Here is a 16,594-nt window from a genome sequence, read left to right as displayed (position 1 = left end):
ATCAGATCTTAAAAATTTCCTTCGAATTTTTAGACAAACGAAAACTGACCATTAGAAAAAAATTTTCACTTTCAATTTCTGGCCTAAATCCTATCACCACAACACTATCAATTCTGTTCATCCATCTTTCTTTATTTTACAAATAAGCTTTATCAAAACCTCACGTTGACAATTTGTGCACGATCTCCACTTACAAAACGAAGACTCACAGAGAATGAAGAAGAAAAGGGGAAGACTAATCTACCAGCTATCCATGCACAAGGTATGATGAAACTTGTATCTTCTTAGCGAGATCGGAATAATGAAGTTGGTAATAGCTTAGATTCCTTCAGGTAATGACATGTTTTGCATGATTGTCCTGTAATGCCATTTTTTATATTTTTCTTGGCATTCTTGTTTATGCCATCTAATTTTATCATGTTGTGTTGAATCAGAGAGTTCAAATCTGACCATCACAGTTTATGAAAATTGTGCACGTGTTAGGTGGCGTTGGATTGGAAAAACATATGGCATATGCATAGGTCGATGAAAACAAAAATTAAATTAATAAAATTTTTCTCTCTTAATAGCTTACACTTCGACGTTTTCAAGTTTCAATTCTTAAGGGCCAAAAAAAAAAGGGGAGAAAAAGGAAAGAAAGATAATTCATACCAATTTGCATCAAATGAAATTCCTTGAACGTTATAACTAATTTTTGCATTTCATATAAAGGCTCACTAGTGTTTACAGATACATAGAGAACACGTTCCATGAAAATAATATATAGTGAGGTGATCCAATTATGTAATGATCCCTAATCTGTAGATTTTCTAGACAACAGCCAGCAAACGAAAGTTGCAGAGGGCGGAATTTGAAGCTGAGATTCATAAACATGTTGAAGCCTTTGAGGTGCGCTTGTTCGTGCCCAGAACTATCACAATCACTGTAACATCGTCATGATATTTCCGTCTCCGACCAGCAGGAACGCTCATCAGCTGCTCCATGCTGAATCCTGGAAAAACAGAAGTACTAATCAATGATAAATAGAGACATTTCTCCGAATAACTGAAAGAAACTCACAAATACCTGCAGAATCTGCTGCTCTTACTACAAGCTGCTCGACTAGAAACTTGGCTGGATCGCCAGAAGGGGTTCTCAGAATATAAGAATGCACAAGTTTCACAACTTCATCATTGCTGAAGAAGTCGAACAAACCATCACTCCCAAGTACAACGTAGTAATCAGAATCTGAAATTTCATGTACATAGAGAGATGGTTGCACAGATACATATGGAGGACTCATGAGATTACGGACTCTAAGGATACCCATCAAAGCATCGTTCAAGTTTTTCTGCAGAGAAAGAGTCGAAAGGTTATAATTTATCAGTGAAAATAAGTATTTCTCGATAAAAAAATTGCAACCACAAAAAGGACCTCGTAATTTTGTAGAATCAAGAATTGCATTTTCTTTATGTATAGAATATTATGAAAATAAAAATACTGATAGGCCTTAGTCCAAATCCCGAGAGCAATAAAAAGCACAAAGCAAATACACATATTTATAGCAGTTCATCCTCATCATGATAGCTTTGTCTACTCCACGCTGCAGGTTTTCACTTAGATTAAGAAGAAAGGTTTACAGTGGAGATCTCCACTTCTGTGTGTTTTTTGTCTCTCGCAGAGAGAGACGACCTTCTTGGATGATAGGGTGACCAATGCAAAAAGATGAATGCCCAATACACCTGATATAATAGTATAATTAGGGGTTGAGAGGGGGAATGAGAGGAAGGATAGGTCAACTGTATAATTAGGCTCCACATAATCCTAAACATACATGAAACTATAGATTTTACCTTTTTCAAATAACCAACTCCAAGAGCCCGGGTAACCTTTAATTTTCCTTTTACTTTTCCAGCAACAACTGTATAGGGGTCGTCTGGATGATCATGTAGAAGTTGTTTTCTCTCTCTGTCATTGTCAACAGTATGACTATCGGTGAGTTGGACAGCTTGCAGCCCTTCTATTCCATTCATATCAATGCCTTCATCGTATGTTGCCAATACAGCTCGACTATCACCAACATTTAGCACATACAAGTCCTTCCCATGGAGTAAAACAAGTAACACACAAGATCCGACAGATACTAAATCGGGACGGTCCTCCATTTCCTGTTCCACCATGCGTAGGAAATCATTCTCGGATTTACTAAGAGCCCGTTCAAGGCTGTTAAGAACCCTCTGCTTAAACAGACCACAAGATCTATCCACTTTCACACAGTTAGGTGTACGATACATGCAATTACCATCTCTCAGAATACAATTAAGGGATTTATCATAGGTGATACAGTCAGAAGCTTTAATGCACTCCTGCTCTAGTTCCCAGTCTAACAAATTAAGGTAAAATCCAATTGTTTCGTACAATGTTCCAGCCAAAAAATCAGCAGCATCTCGACCATTGAATCCATCATAGATGGCACAAAAGACCCAACCATTCTCTTCAGAGCAAACAGCTTGAACTCTATCTTCACCAGCTGCACCACCTGCAACTTGTACTTCCACTGTATTCAGGAAGCTGTCGCTTCGTGAAGGTGCACTCGTGGACCTAATTGAAAAGGAATCATAATCCAGCGTGTCAGTTGTAAGGGATGGACTACAACTAAAGTTTGACAAGCTACTCTGGAGAGATGATGACAGAAAATCGAGCTTTGAGATCGTTGGTGAAGATGGGATCCTCCGGAATGAATTTGGAGAATCCAAAGACGGCAGTATTTCTGCCCCAAACAACCCGTTGCATATATTTGTATTGGCTAATGTAGCATTGGCACTTATTGCAGCCCCGGACAGACGAGCGAAGGAACTGTTAGATCTTCGGAGTTTGATTACTGATGGGATGTCTATACCGTTTGATTTGTCACGAGAATCATCGTTCTTGCAGATGCATTGATAGCCAAAACTAACCTTGATTTCTCCTTCTGAATCATTTACGGTTTTTCCATACATAATTATAGCTGAGAAAAGAAAGAAAACCACAGAGCTAATTCAATAATCTTGTTATCCATAATCAAAAGAAAATTCCTAGGAACTCAGTTTAGTAACATCATTTCTTTTTTTCGATTGGTTTTTGCCCTTGCGTATTTACACTCTATTTGCAATTTATGCAGACAGTGTAAAACAAGCAATTCCAATCTTTTCTTGTCAATACTCAACAACTTTTAAAAAGGAACAAGATCAATCTATTACAACGTTAAATAACCAATTGTTTGTTGAAGCCTATCTTTCACTTGAGGTGATTCAATGCGGTATCAAAGCAAAAAAGTAAAAGTCTCGTCACTGCACATTTAGAAAAATTGTACACTTACAGCATTTGAACCTATTTTCAACATGAGTTTTAAATTAATAAATTTGTTCCTTTTCTATGAGGACAATGGGGGTATAGAACATACTACCCTATTTGAGCCTCATTTAAGAATGTAATGTTACATGTAAATCCAAAACTTTTCTGTAATCACATTCTTCTTAAAAAAATAAAAAACAAAAAATCAATAGAAAAAGCAAAATTTTTATTTTATTTTTTATTTCTTCACGTCATGGTCCAGAGATTATTAATAACACTCAAACAAACAATCAAAGGCAAATTACACAGCTATAGAGACTCAAATATGGAGCATAAAAAATAAATAAATAAATAAAAATTATATACACTGATCTAAACAAGAAAAAGATGCCAGGAAATCACAGATTGAGAAACCCAACTCACCAGTCAATTCAAGAAGCAAGCAAGAACGAACACCAAATGCCTCAAGGCTTTAAAATGCTATATCATAGATAGACATAGATAGACATGACATACGCGTGTATATATGAAGATGAAGTGAAGAATGGGAAAACGAGGGAGATAGTAGAGATGTAAGAAAGCGTGTATAACCAGACATAAAGTTCAAGAGCACAAAGAAGAGATATATTTAGAGAATAATCTGAGAAGAGAAAAAAGAGAGAATGGATGGTGAAGAGAGAGTCCGTTAATTATAGAAGAATATTTCTTTGGCTGGCGTTTATGGTGGGGGAAGAAGGTCAAAATGAACCAATACTTTTTGTTAATAGAATAATATTTTGTAGAGGAGGGGGAGAAGAAGGGCTGTGTGGAATGCTCTTTGCCATTCATTGCAAAGAGTTTTATTGACCGAATCTCCTTTTTTGCAGATGCGAAATAGTCTCCACTCTTTCCCTGTTTTATTCAAAAGAAGCCCCCATTAATAAAAGTGGGTCGGACCGGATTGACTCGAAATATTTGTCAGTTTGTATGCAAAACGATCTCAATTAATAGACTTGTTATGAATTTGATTCTGGTGAGCCGTTTTTGTTGATTCGTCCCCTTTCATCCACATATGAAATACATGGTTGGAGCTAATCTCACTCAACTTTTTAAATACTTTCTCATTTATAAATTATTGTGAAACCCAATTAAAGTCAAAGTATAAAAGTAAATTAGAAAAAAATAATTTCAAGGTAGTGTGATAGAATAGCACCTGTGTGGTGGACGTTTTTTTTTTTTTTTTTTTTTTTTTTTTTTTAATTTGATGAATGAAAAACCATTAAGTGTAAGCCCGTAAAAATTCCGCGAACCATTTTCTGTACATTGAGCAGCACTTAGTGTGATAATGTTGAAATCTCAGGTTAAAACATCAGTCATTTGATATTGGTATTTTTTTATGCAATTGAACAGTATATATGTTGTTAAAATTGGACAATGTTGTTAAAATTGGACCAACCATGATAATTCAACCAAAAGAATCGAGAACTCACAAAGGCAATTTGCATCTTGTGATAGTCAGTCATTGGAAGAAAATTAAGTTAAATTGTCTCTATAAATTGACATTTATTTTCTTAAATTTGTATGTGTGCTGAAGATTTTAAGAGAAATTATAAATTTAGCATTCTATTTTTTTTTTTTTTTTGATATCCAAGTATCCACCTTACAGTGACTAAATCCTAGTGTCTACACCTTGGCCCCTCAAGTTGCAGACAAGTTAAATCGCAAGTTGTGCCCTAAACTGATCAGTACTCAAGAATCCCCCCAACTGATCTGGCAAAGTACCAAGCAAGTCGTTTTCCATCTTTGCATCTTACCTTCCAGTAGAGCTCCTGCCTTCTAGGAGAATATCTGCCTTCTAGAAATCGAACTCACGACCTCTAATCTGTCAGCCTTGAAGCGCCCTCATCTTTGCCAGTTGGGATGTATCCTGGGGGGCAGTATTCTAATTTTATTGTTCTCGCTGTGGATTGTTCAAGGGTAAAAATTGATGAACGTAGTAAAATGTGTGACTTGATAGACATCATACTCATTGATTTGAAAAACTGTATTTGAATTCAATGTTAGGATCTTTACACTTTATACATTGTCAAATTCATTGTACAAATAGATTAATTCAAGGTAAAAATAATTGGCCTCAATTTCCAACAAATTTTCTGTAAAAATCAGGAAAATTGGGAATTCCCAAATTGGTTGGTTCACTTCAATTTTTTTTTCTTCCCTCCATTTTGTTTAACAGTCTTATTACTTGTTCAACCATTTGATTCTTGACCATTTACTTTATTTCTGGTGGATGTCGAGGCTGGTTTTAAAACAATAATCTTGAGTCGACAGAAATATTAGATATAATTTAGAAAAATATTAAGATTATCGAAGATTTTGAAAATTATATTTGGCATGTGTTGCGAAGGATTTCAATTTGATTGGAAAACAAGAAGATAAGTAATTAGTTTAAACATTTGGTAAATAATAAGCTTGTACTAATTTTTCTTTTATCTGTGATCTTTAAAATATTTTCCAAGTATTTCATTTGAAGGGAAAAATCTTAATTTAAAGTAAATTGTGTGAAGTTTAACTAAAAGTATATTTTAACGTACTCGATAATATATGATGGGTCCTACGTACTGCCACTAAATGTTTCTCTACTAAATAATGACATAAAATACCATATTAGCAAAAATTGTCTCAGTTGTGCTAGCAATTGTGCTATGTGTACAATCGGAGTTGATGGTTGGTTGACAATTAGACACATGTAAGAGGGGCCCACGCTAAATAAAAAAATCGTGGATCCCCTTTTTTACGAGTACATTGTCAATCGAGGTTATCATCCCCGATTGTATATGAAGAATAATTCGTTGTGCTAGCTTCAAGTTTAGAACTTCAATTAATATAACATTAGTTAAATTCAATAAATTGCTAAAACAAAAATTTTAAACATTTACTAAGTAATTACTTATGATAAAAATAAAATAGATAATCATTATTTTTTGTGACTATATATGTACCAAATGCACCCTAGAGAAAAACAAGGGAAATGAACAACGAGAATGGGAGGCAAGGTTGAGTTGGAAAAGCAGATAAAATGCTTATTTTGATTTTTTCTTATAATTTATTTTTCGAACGTCTATTTATTTTTGAATTTTTTTAAATATCAGTGATAAATTTTAAATATTTTATAAGTGATACTCAAAAAAGAATTAATTGAGACCTAAATACACGGTAGATTGAGAACTTAGGATCTCGATTTTTGACGGTGTGCAAACATGTCCGAAGCTAACACCCAAATCAGGGGTCCAACATTAGACCAAACTCTCACTTTACTACGCATAATCGTTTTGTTTATTCAAAATTACAATTATCTCTCTCTCTCCCCCTCCTCCTTCCGTCCCCTTCTCTCAATCTCACTGTTTAAAAACCCATTTCGTTTTAGTAATCAAGCCCAAAATTCCCGTTTTTATGGATCCTATTTTTATTTTTATGAACCCATTTTAGTCCCGATCGAGCATCATGCTAGATCCATAGGCTTATGCATAATGGGAAGCTGACGCTATTTTTTCTTTTGCTTCTGCCATCGGTAGTCGTTTTGCAAGCAAATTTGGGTGCTGGGAAATTTGGGTATGCCGGAGAAAGACCTAGATGAGATCCGAGAAACATTTTCGTATATTAGTAGGCGGGCCAAGCCACGCCGTGTCTTGGAAGAGGCAATGGCTGTTCAAAGACAGCAAAAAGCTAGTTCATCGACTGATGGCACGGAAAATGGGAGCAATAATTATGCAGAATTTGATATAAGGAAGATATTGAAGGATGAAGATGATGGGACTGAAGAATTAGAATGAATAGTGCAGTCGCAATAAATGATAGGGATCCATCCCTGCCTTATAGTCTTTGACCAAATATATCAGATTGGGATCAGCAAAGAGCTGAATGGCTAAAAGGAATCCCAACTTTCCGAATTTTATTGCTCCTAAAAAGCCTAGAGTTTTGTTGGTCACCGGTTCATCCCCGAAGCCTTGTGAGAATCCGGCTGGTGATCATTACTTGTTGAAATCTATAAAGAATAAGATTGATTACTGTAGGCTACATGGGATGAGGTTTCTTACAATATCGCTTTACTTGATGCTGAAATGGCTAAATTGCCTTTAATTAGGAAGCTATTATTGTCCCATACTGAAGTGGACTTTTTGTGGTGGATGGATAGTGATGCTATGTTTAAGGAAATGGCGTTTGGGGTGCCGGGGAAGAGATATAAGGTCATCTCCAATGCTCCCCAAAACACCTAAATGTGCCAAAAAATGGTACAAAACAACTCCACTGCAACACCAAATTTTGGTCAACAAAAGCCACTTTTACCATTTATTTTCGTTTCCCATATAAATTAATTAAGGGTAATTGTGTCATTTATGCCATATAGTTTTAATAAAATAAATTATTATTATTATTATTTAAATTTAAAATAAATTTAAAATATAAAAAATAATAATTAATGAATTAATTATAGCCCCTGTTTGAGCCCTATTACATTACATTTCATTTTTCTATCTTCAATTTTCAACCACACAATCTTTCATAAAATAATATTACACGTAAATTGAAAAATTTTCCTTCTTTTTCAACCACTCATTTTTCAAACAAATACTATTCCACCCATTACTTTTTTTACGTTATGGGGGCCAAACAGGTACAATATATATATAAAATAAACGTGATTACTTAAAGTTAACACGATATATATTAAACAACGACATACATACATTAATCTAAATTTGAAATACATTAATCAATCATTTCTAGGATGAACATACGAATTTCGAGAATTAAATTGCAATGATATTTCGATTTTGTAATATCATAATATTCAAATTTAAAATGCATTGCACTATTTTTTAGTGACATGATTTAGTATTTCCATTTTTGTATTGTTTTTACTAATTGTACTATTTTTTTATATTTATTAATGAATTTAATCCTTTCCTTAATTTAACATAATTATTTATTTAGTAATTTATGTATTTGTAAAATAAATAAATAAAAAAATATTTCAAATAAATAAATTATTAAGAATAAAAAAGAGAAGAAAATTGTTAAACATTGTTCATTTGGTGTAAGTTTTGATGTAATGGTTGGAGATGAATTTTAGTTTAAAGCAATATTTGGTGTAAAATGATACAAATTTTGGTGTAGGACTGAGATGTCCTAAGGATCATAATTTTGTGATGCACGGGTGGAAAGAAATGGTGTATGATCAGAAGAACTAGATTGGTTGAATACTGGGTGCTTCTTGTTGAGGAACTGCCAATGGTCTTTAGATATTCTCGATACGTGGGCACCAATGGGGCCGAAAGGAAGGGCCAAGGAGGAAGCTGGGAAGCTTTTGACTCGGGAGCTTAAGTATCATCCAATCTTTGAAGCTGATGATCAATTACTTGCGACATAGATGGATAAGTGGGGAGCTAATGTTTTTCTCGAGAATGCATATTATTTGCATTATTATTGGGGAATCCTATTCGATAGGTATGACGAGATGATTGAGAATTACCATACAAGTCTTGGTGATCATCGTTGGCCACTTGTGACTCACTTTATAGGTTGTAAACCTTGTAGGAAGTTTGGTGATTAACTGGTGGAGGGTGTTTGAAGCAAATGGATCGTGCATTTAACTTTGGGGATAATCAGATTTTGCAAATGTATGGATTTACCCATAAAACACTTTCCAGTAGGAGATTGAAGAGAACTCGAAATGAGATGAATAATCCTCTTGAAATGAGAGACGAGCACGGTCTGCTTCAGCCTGCATTCAAAGCCGTGAAGATATCATCTTCTTGAATATTTTTGAAAATGATGAAAATCAAAAATACGGATACCTTTTTGGGGCTTTGATATTTTTGTAGGCTTATAGTTGCAATAGCTATTGTTTTGTTATTCAGTTATTACTTTCATTGTCTTGGAGTCCTCGTATTGTATTCATTTATGGCAATTATCCTTTGAGAGGACTGGACATGGTTTAGTTTGGCTCGGTTCTAAGGTTCTCTTTAGAATCGAGCCAAACTCGAATTTTCGGGTGTTTAGTAAGTGAAATCGTTGGGTTCAAGTTTAATTATAAAAACGTTCGGTTCAATTCCATTTGATTCGGTTCGGTTTCATTCAGTTTCTGGATTTCGTACAAAATTAAATTTTTCAATATTTACAATAATGTTACATTAATCTAACTGATAATATGTTCAATATTAGCTATTACGAAATAATGTAGTCTAATCTTGGTGTATTTTGCACATCTATTTGTTGAGTTTTTCATAGATTTTATTGTTAAAATCATAGGAAAATGAAGATATGCTCACAATAATGAAGAGAGGTGTAGTCAAGCTTCTAATTCGATTTCTCCATAACTATAAAAATGGTACCTACGGTAGAATGATAGATTTTGATAGACTTATGTCGATTTGATTAAGTTTGATTTGAGCTAAAAATTATAAATAGGAAAATCATATTTTGGTTTAAGGTTAAATTAATTAGTTAGCAAATTTATTTAGATAAAAATAATTTGGCTTATTTAGGATAAATAAATTAAAAAATTAGGAAGATTTGGTTCTTTGATTCTGGTTTAAAACCGAAAATCGAAACGAATCGAACCCTTTGGTTCCCTATTCATATACCCGTTTAGGTATCATCTTAAGAAGAACCGCCTCGTTTCGATTTAGTTCGGGTACGATCCGATTCGGATCGATTTGTTTAGGGAGTTTTATCCAGTCTTATGATCCAAACAAATCCCAATTTTATGACACTAAGAATTTAACCGACCAGTCAAAATGAATTTTAAGTTAGAGACCAAACAGATTAAGAGAAAATCAATGCTTTCTTTTCTTAGCAATTCTGAGCATACAGAAATTGATTTTTTTTTCCCTCCACAATTCTCTCTCTTCTCTTGGTCATTTGTAGGGCCTATATATAGCCCATCAAGACGAGAACTTCCAGCAGGTAGTGCCTTCTTCTCAGGACCATTATGTCTCCGTGATCGCCACAATTTCCTCAGCTGTGCTAAAGAACAGGAGTAGTTAATATGTTCTCCACCTTCAAGCGTAGTGGGCTGATACTGGGCTTCAGCTTTGGGACTTTGACAGTTTCCGCACGGATCACCCTATGTGACATTGTCTAATTTAAGTTATAATTTGTAACTAGTTATTACATTCCTTGATGTTATATCATTTTTCTGGTCACATTATCTTGGAATTACATATTTTCAATGACAAAACTCTGTCTATTCATTTATGATCGTAGTGTTTAGATACTGTAACATTGAAGAAGATCATACTTGAGTTAGGACAACAATCTTCAGATTCACATCACATTTGTGTATTTTTTTAATTAAGCATATTTATTTATCACGTTGGTTGCTCTTGTAGTGTTTTTTTTTTTAGTTGGTTATTAACTTCTATTAGCATAATTAATTGTGGAGGAATTTGCAAGTTGATAAAATTGGGTGGGCGAATTTTCCATCTTCAAGCAAAAACATTTAGACACTGAGAGATAAAAGCTAGTGGAGCGAGTGAGATTAGATAGTAGTGATGAACTGTGGACAAGTGTACTTACCCTTGTTGATAATACGATCCACGAGCCTGAAATTTGAATTGCTTATTGTGTTAAACACATTGGTCCGTCCATTCGAGTACACCATCTTAAAGGATAGTGGTAAATTTAAATTTCAAGTCTACCCTTTGAAAATCTGTATCGAGTAGTTACCTAATTAGTTATAGGAAAGAAACTTTTAAAGAAATTAGTGGACTTTGTATTTAAAGTAATATCGAGCAGTTGTGTGTCAAGAATTTCTTTTTCTTGGGTGCTACTTTCTTAAACCAATAAATACTGATATGATTGCTTTAATGGTAGATATGCAAACTGCTGATCACATCCTCTTGTTTTAACGGACTCGATATCTTTCTTTTAATTGGCTTGGGTTACTTCTTTTCCAGAATTACGTCCATGAAAAACACGGCTAAGATTGGTATTATGGTGGAAGAATCGTAGTGTTCATCACAACCATTCATTACGACATTAGTCTACTAGGAGACTTCAGGTAAATATTTGTTCGTTAAAAACTGGCTTGTCATCTACAGGCTTGAATGGAACGCTTGGAGGACCCAACGCAAATAAGCTACTGGTTGTTGCTTGGATGCTAAAACTTATTAATATGAAGTGAAAGTACTTGCGCGTGAGTAAGCACATGAACAGGTAATATGTTACTCTATGGTGAAAGTCAGACGTACTCAGAATTTCTTGCAAGTTCATAGCTGTAAACAAACAGGTCCATCCGGGAAGAAAGATAATCTCAGGTAAATGTCAATCCCAGACGGATAAAATTGGGGTCTGTTTGATTGTTATTTGCAATTACAATTTTGTAATTTATTTCTGAAAGTCGAGACTAATGCTTGCCTTGCATCTTTTGGGAGTTTTGGTTTACTATCCAGATTTTTACGCGTGATATCTTCCTTGATGGATATGTGCTGCTGCAATTAATTGGTTGTAACTTTGGAAGGGAAAAGCAGGCATTTTGTAAAAGAAGAATACAGCAGCTGGAATGCTATATTTTCACTTTAGCTTTGTGCCAAAAATGACCAATTCAAGTTTAGTTCTATAGATACCTCATAAAGTTGATACTCTATCAATGGTTAAGAATTAGACTCTTTAGATCAAATTCTCTTGGTCCCTTCTGTCAAGAGAGTAAAGTTGAGATTCTATAAAATCAATTAATCATTTCTATTTCTTATTTCAATTTCCATATTTTTTAACAATCATCTCAAAACGGATTACAAGATACTATAAAGAAATATTGGCGTTCCTCTAGGGAAACTATTATGATAAATGCTAGTATTCGTTCGGGAATAATCCCACTTGATCTGCATGGATGACATGCCCGATGACCACCCCCTCACATGGGATGAGTGGGACCTGTGGGTTCCGTGCAAATAAAATAATCCCAACCCCCCATGTGTGTGTGTGCGCGGTCATTCCCGCGGGCAATGGCAAATTCAGGACTAATGGTCAACTTGGGCGAAGGTTGACTTTGATCGTTGACCGTTGACAATCAACGATCGTAATAGTCAGGTCCGGCTGGCAGCCGATTGTTTATTTAAATTTGATTAAATAATATTATTAATTATAAATAAATTCTACATGGTACCTAACAAATCCAAAATACACTAAGCAGGCAAGGCAACTCTCTCAAGTCTCAACAAACAAGTGCAACAAATCAACAATTCAACATTCAAGTTTCAACAATTCAACAAAAAGAGATTCTGATATCACTTCGCAATCGCAATTCACCAAAAACAGATAAGATAACAAAAGGATTTGAACCAAAAGAACTCAACAAAAACAAAAACCATTCAACTATTCAAGACTTCCAAGTATGAAGAACAGTGAACTCACCCTGAGTCCCTGAGGACCCTGACCCACGCTGCACACAGCTTCTTCTCCTTCGCAATTCGCACAATCTCGCACAACACATCGCTGCTTACACCGCCTGACTCCGACACGCACTTTGCAATCGCAACCCACACGCCACTAGCCCAGTGCCCAGTCAACCCACTTCACACTTTGAATGAGAACGTGGAAGGAAATTATGTGATGAAAATTATGGAATCAGGGGCGAATAATGGAAAGAATTCAAGGGTTTGCTCTCTGACTCGCCTAATTGACGAGATCCCATTTCATTTCATTTGGGGAAACTGATATGGGTATGGATTAATCATTAATGGATGATTTCATTGATTTGGGCCAGTCTATTCGTTTTTGTAAAAAGGTCCAACAGCCCAAGTCATCACAATTCACACAAGCAGCCCAAATCATATCTTCTTCTTTCTTTCCTCCTTCCCTAGCAACTGCGTCTGTTGTCTCTTCTCCTCTGTTCCGACGGTTTCGAAAATCCAGCTAGGGTGGCTTCATTTTGCTCTTCAACAATCCGGTAGTTTTGGTGGATTCAGCTAGGGCGGCCGCCCTTGCTCGCCACTAGGTAGATCCGCCCCTGCCCGCGTGTCGTGTAGCACGGTTCATTTGGAGTCTAGATATTCACGTTGTCCAATATAAATTCAAATCTCATTGAACAATGTAGCACATACGTAGATGATCATTTAAACTTCAAGATATTCATTATAACAAATAATTTTACAATCGTTTTATTTATTATCATGGTTGATTCACATTTGAGTCCGGTGCATGACGGGACTCAAAAGATTAATAAAGTAAGGTTGAACAATCTAATGATCTTGTAGCCTATCAAATTTAAGGTCACAGACAAAAGGTATCAATCACATAAAATTTTATGTAATCCTTTATGTATTATTTTTATGTACAAGTAACATAATCCTATCTTGATTCTTGAATATGTTTCTCTTATATAATATCACTTTTCATTCACATAAACTCGATTCTATGCCTAAACATTACATGCCTGCACAGGTGGTAACTATCACAGGTAATGAAGATATTGTATTTGGAGGGGTGAATGGATAGATAGGACAACTCGTTGTTTGATCAGGACTTCAGATTTAGGGCAAGTTAATAGTATAACGTGAATCATTTTGTTTACATTTAGATAGAATTCACTTTTAAACTTAGCTTTTAAAAAGACGGTGTTCGAAGAAATTACAAGTCAACAAAAAGTTTTCCACAATCAATATAAAACGCAATCAGAGTTATTAAATATACTTTATGGGTGCCTAACAATTGTGCATTCAGAACGCCCCATTTTTGAAAAATAGATGCACATCCTTCGAATTTTCAAGAGGAGACCGTGAGCAAAACACGATGCCGACAAGGAAAAAACCTTTGAAGTTTGATAAAGGAAGTTCACGGGTGTCGGCTTGCCTTTGATTTCCCTACTAAAACTACTGTATTTTATGTTTTAAGTTTTGTACGAGAAGGCCCCCAACATATTTGTTTATATATACATTGGCATTGAAAGTCATGTTTTACCGAACTTGTAAAAATCATCCCACAAAAAATATATATATTTAATTTCTTTTTAAGGATATTTCTTTATTGGGTGGGAAATGAGTAACACTCTTGCAGGCTGAAGCATCTTTGTCAAAAAAGGCTGTTTTAAAGTAGGAATCTGCCGTGATTCAATCAATTAACTCATCACTGGCTAATTTTCAAGTATATAAATAAGAATATTAATTTGTTTATGAAGTGTGCCCCACCCAAAGGTTGAATTTGGGTAAATCTTATAAGTATTAATACGATACATGTTAATAGGAACAAAACTTGAAACGAGGATGAGCTTTTAAAGTTAGTTGATCCTTGTAAGGTCATGACCCTTCACCATTGCCGATAGTGCTCTCTCTTTATCATCTCTATTGGGTTGGCGAATATGGTACATAGAGGACATTTGCCACTTGTTTAACCTATATTCAGAAAGAGAAAGTCAGTTCATCTCACCTTTTGCCATTTGTTTAACCTTTATTAAGAAAGAAAGAGTAATATAGCCTTTGTTTGAGCCATATTATATTCTTGAGAATACATTTTTGAATAGTGTATTGATGATAAATGTGTGATTAAAAAATAAAGAAAAATTTTGAATTTGCTTGGAATATTATTTTATTGAAGAATGTGTGGTTGAAATGATATCAAATCATTGTTATATATATATATATTTTTAAATGTGGCTCAAACATAGTCATAATATATTCTTAAATAGAGTTGTTCATTCCATAAAATGTTTGGTGAAAAAATAAATGAAAGTCGTGAATCTAATAAAATACATAATTAAAAATGAAGTTGAATAACTTTTTAGCAAACAAAAGTTCTACCAAACAAGCATTGAGATTATTTTTGTTTTGCAATGAAACAACATTAATAAACTCATATTGATACTTCTCTTTTTCGATAAATATAGTATAATTCAGTTATTTTAACCTACAATATCCTATACTTATTGCTTGTCCTTTCAATTTGAAGATGCTTTATGAGTTAAGCCTTAAGACTAATTTAACGAGCATATTAATAATTTGTTATAATTAAACAAGTAAGGAATTTTCTCTATTAATTAAGTTGTGCTAATCATAGATGTACGATGATTAAAGAGTTCTAATTAGGGTTAACCAAACTTGTATATAAATGTTTTTACTTTTGCTTTGATGTATTGAATATATTTTCACCGGTAGATAATGTGATGTAAGTTTAGTTTGCCTAAAATGATTTTTTCGTTTAGCAGTGCTTCTATTTCTTTTAAAAAAATTTCATGATGAAGTTATTTTAGATTAACTTTCTCCAAAAGTTTTTTAAGTTAGACAAAACACTTACAGAAAATTAATTAAACATGTTCAAATGTCGTTTCTTAGTATTAGAAACAACTTTTGATTTTTCAAAAGTCATGATACATGTTCCTATAATTAATAGTATTAAAATTTGGAGATTGCCTAATATGAGATGATAAAGTAGCAAAAATGTTAGAATATTATCCTATCATCTTAGTTGCTACTCTATAGGAGACATACTTTTGAAGTATATGAACAAAATGAACAAACCCCGTATGTCGTATTAAACAAACGTTTGTATGTTACATCAGTGTCCTAAAATACAAGCCCAAACCCATGTCAAATATAGCATTAATAGCAACACCGTGACAGCAAACATGCAAGTTTCCGAACGAAATCTAAACTACAACCAAACACTTGATCATCAACTACACATAAATTAGCAGCACACTTGATAAATTAAACATCTCTAACTTCAAACTCATTACGATTCTTGACGACAATATCGTACATGTGCATGAGCTTGATCTTGTTGAAATTCTTGGGTAGAGAGATGAGATGAACTGTAGACCTCTTATGGAACTGAAGAAGTTCGGGATCATCATAGTATCTCTCCCACCCGAGCGATGATAATATCCTTCCGAGGACAGAATATGATGTAATAACTTCATTAGAGGGGACATGGACTAGAACTTTCCGGCGTGCATTCGAGCCATGGCTCTCGCCGGGATTTTCTACGAGTCGAAAAACCCCATCGTTGAACACCCAAACACCAGACATTATCAGTATTGTCGGATTTAAGAGAAATGAAGAGAGAATCAGAATCCAGTGAATATGGCTGGTCTGTTGCTCAAAGATGAATGGATACACATATATATAGTGGAGCTATATATGGAATTGATTATTATAAAGTTTGGTAACAATCCATATGGGATTAATCAATATTATTCCCTTTTTGAATAATTTTTACCTGGTTCTAAGTATAATATATTAATATTCTTTCTGCATGGGCTACTGAAAATTTGTTTTGTCTTTTGTATGTTTCTGAACCCTAATGA

At 34.3% G+C, this 16,594-nt stretch overlaps 2 protein-coding genes and 1 pseudogene across 4 annotated transcripts; 1 reads left to right on the top strand and 2 right to left on the bottom strand.

The window, feature by feature from the left end:
* Positions 1-647: 647 nt before the first annotated feature.
* LOC111396579 (probable protein phosphatase 2C 40) lies at positions 648-4,116 on the bottom strand. Of its 3 annotated transcripts, XM_023022979.1 has the most exons (5): positions 3,736-4,112; positions 1,833-2,986; positions 1,620-1,721; positions 1,066-1,330; positions 648-991 (listed from the first exon to the last, which is right to left on the bottom strand). In XM_023022979.1, the coding sequence occupies exons 2-5, from the start codon at positions 2,976-2,978 to the stop codon at positions 864-866; spliced, it is 1,641 nt and encodes a 546-aa protein (XP_022878747.1). In that variant the 5' UTR covers positions 2,979-2,986; positions 3,736-4,112; the 3' UTR covers positions 648-863. The 3 variants fall into 3 exon arrangements, 2 of the variants coding, with proteins under 2 accessions (XP_022878747.1, XP_022878748.1); XM_023022980.1 differs by lacking the exon at positions 1,620-1,721 and having other exon boundaries at positions 3,736-4,106; XR_002703034.1 differs by lacking the exon at positions 648-991 and having other exon boundaries at positions 1,533-1,721; positions 3,736-4,116.
* A 2,557-nt stretch (positions 4,117-6,673) lies between these two features.
* On the top strand, positions 6,674-9,111 carry LOC111397643 (annotated as a pseudogene).
* A 6,677-nt stretch (positions 9,112-15,788) lies between these two features.
* Positions 15,789-16,371, bottom strand: LOC111397642 (flowering-promoting factor 1-like protein 3). The gene has a single exon (XM_023024645.1). It carries the CDS (start codon positions 16,314-16,316, stop codon positions 15,996-15,998), a length of 321 nt encoding a protein of 106 aa, XP_022880413.1. The 5' UTR covers positions 16,317-16,371; the 3' UTR covers positions 15,789-15,995.
* Positions 16,372-16,594: the final 223 nt, after the last annotated feature.

Source organism: Olea europaea, chromosome 7, assembly GCF_002742605.1.
Source record: "Olea europaea var. sylvestris chromosome 7, O_europaea_v1, whole genome shotgun sequence".
NCBI classification, from domain to species: Eukaryota; Viridiplantae; Streptophyta; class Magnoliopsida; order Lamiales; family Oleaceae; genus Olea; species Olea europaea.
Note: the sequence above shows the minus strand (reverse complement) of the source record. Positions and strands in the feature narration are given on the sequence as shown.

Excerpts from the sequence above, each read along its gene's own strand:
- LOC111396579 (XM_023022979.1), bottom strand. The coding sequence starts at position 2,978 with ATGTATGGAAAAACCGTAAATGATTCAGAAGGAGAAATCAAGGTTAGT. Across the intron at positions 1,722-1,832 it reads GAGTTGGTTATTTGAAAAAG|GTGTATTGGGCATTCATCTT; the intron begins GTAAAATCTATA and ends CTATTATATCAG. Across the intron at positions 992-1,065 it reads AAGAGCAGCAGATTCTGCAG|GATTCAGCATGGAGCAGCTG; the intron begins GTATTTGTGAGT and ends CTGTTTTTCCAG.
- LOC111397642 (XM_023024645.1), bottom strand. The coding sequence starts at position 16,316 with ATGTCTGGTGTTTGGGTGTTCAACGATGGGGTTTTTCGACTCGTAGAA.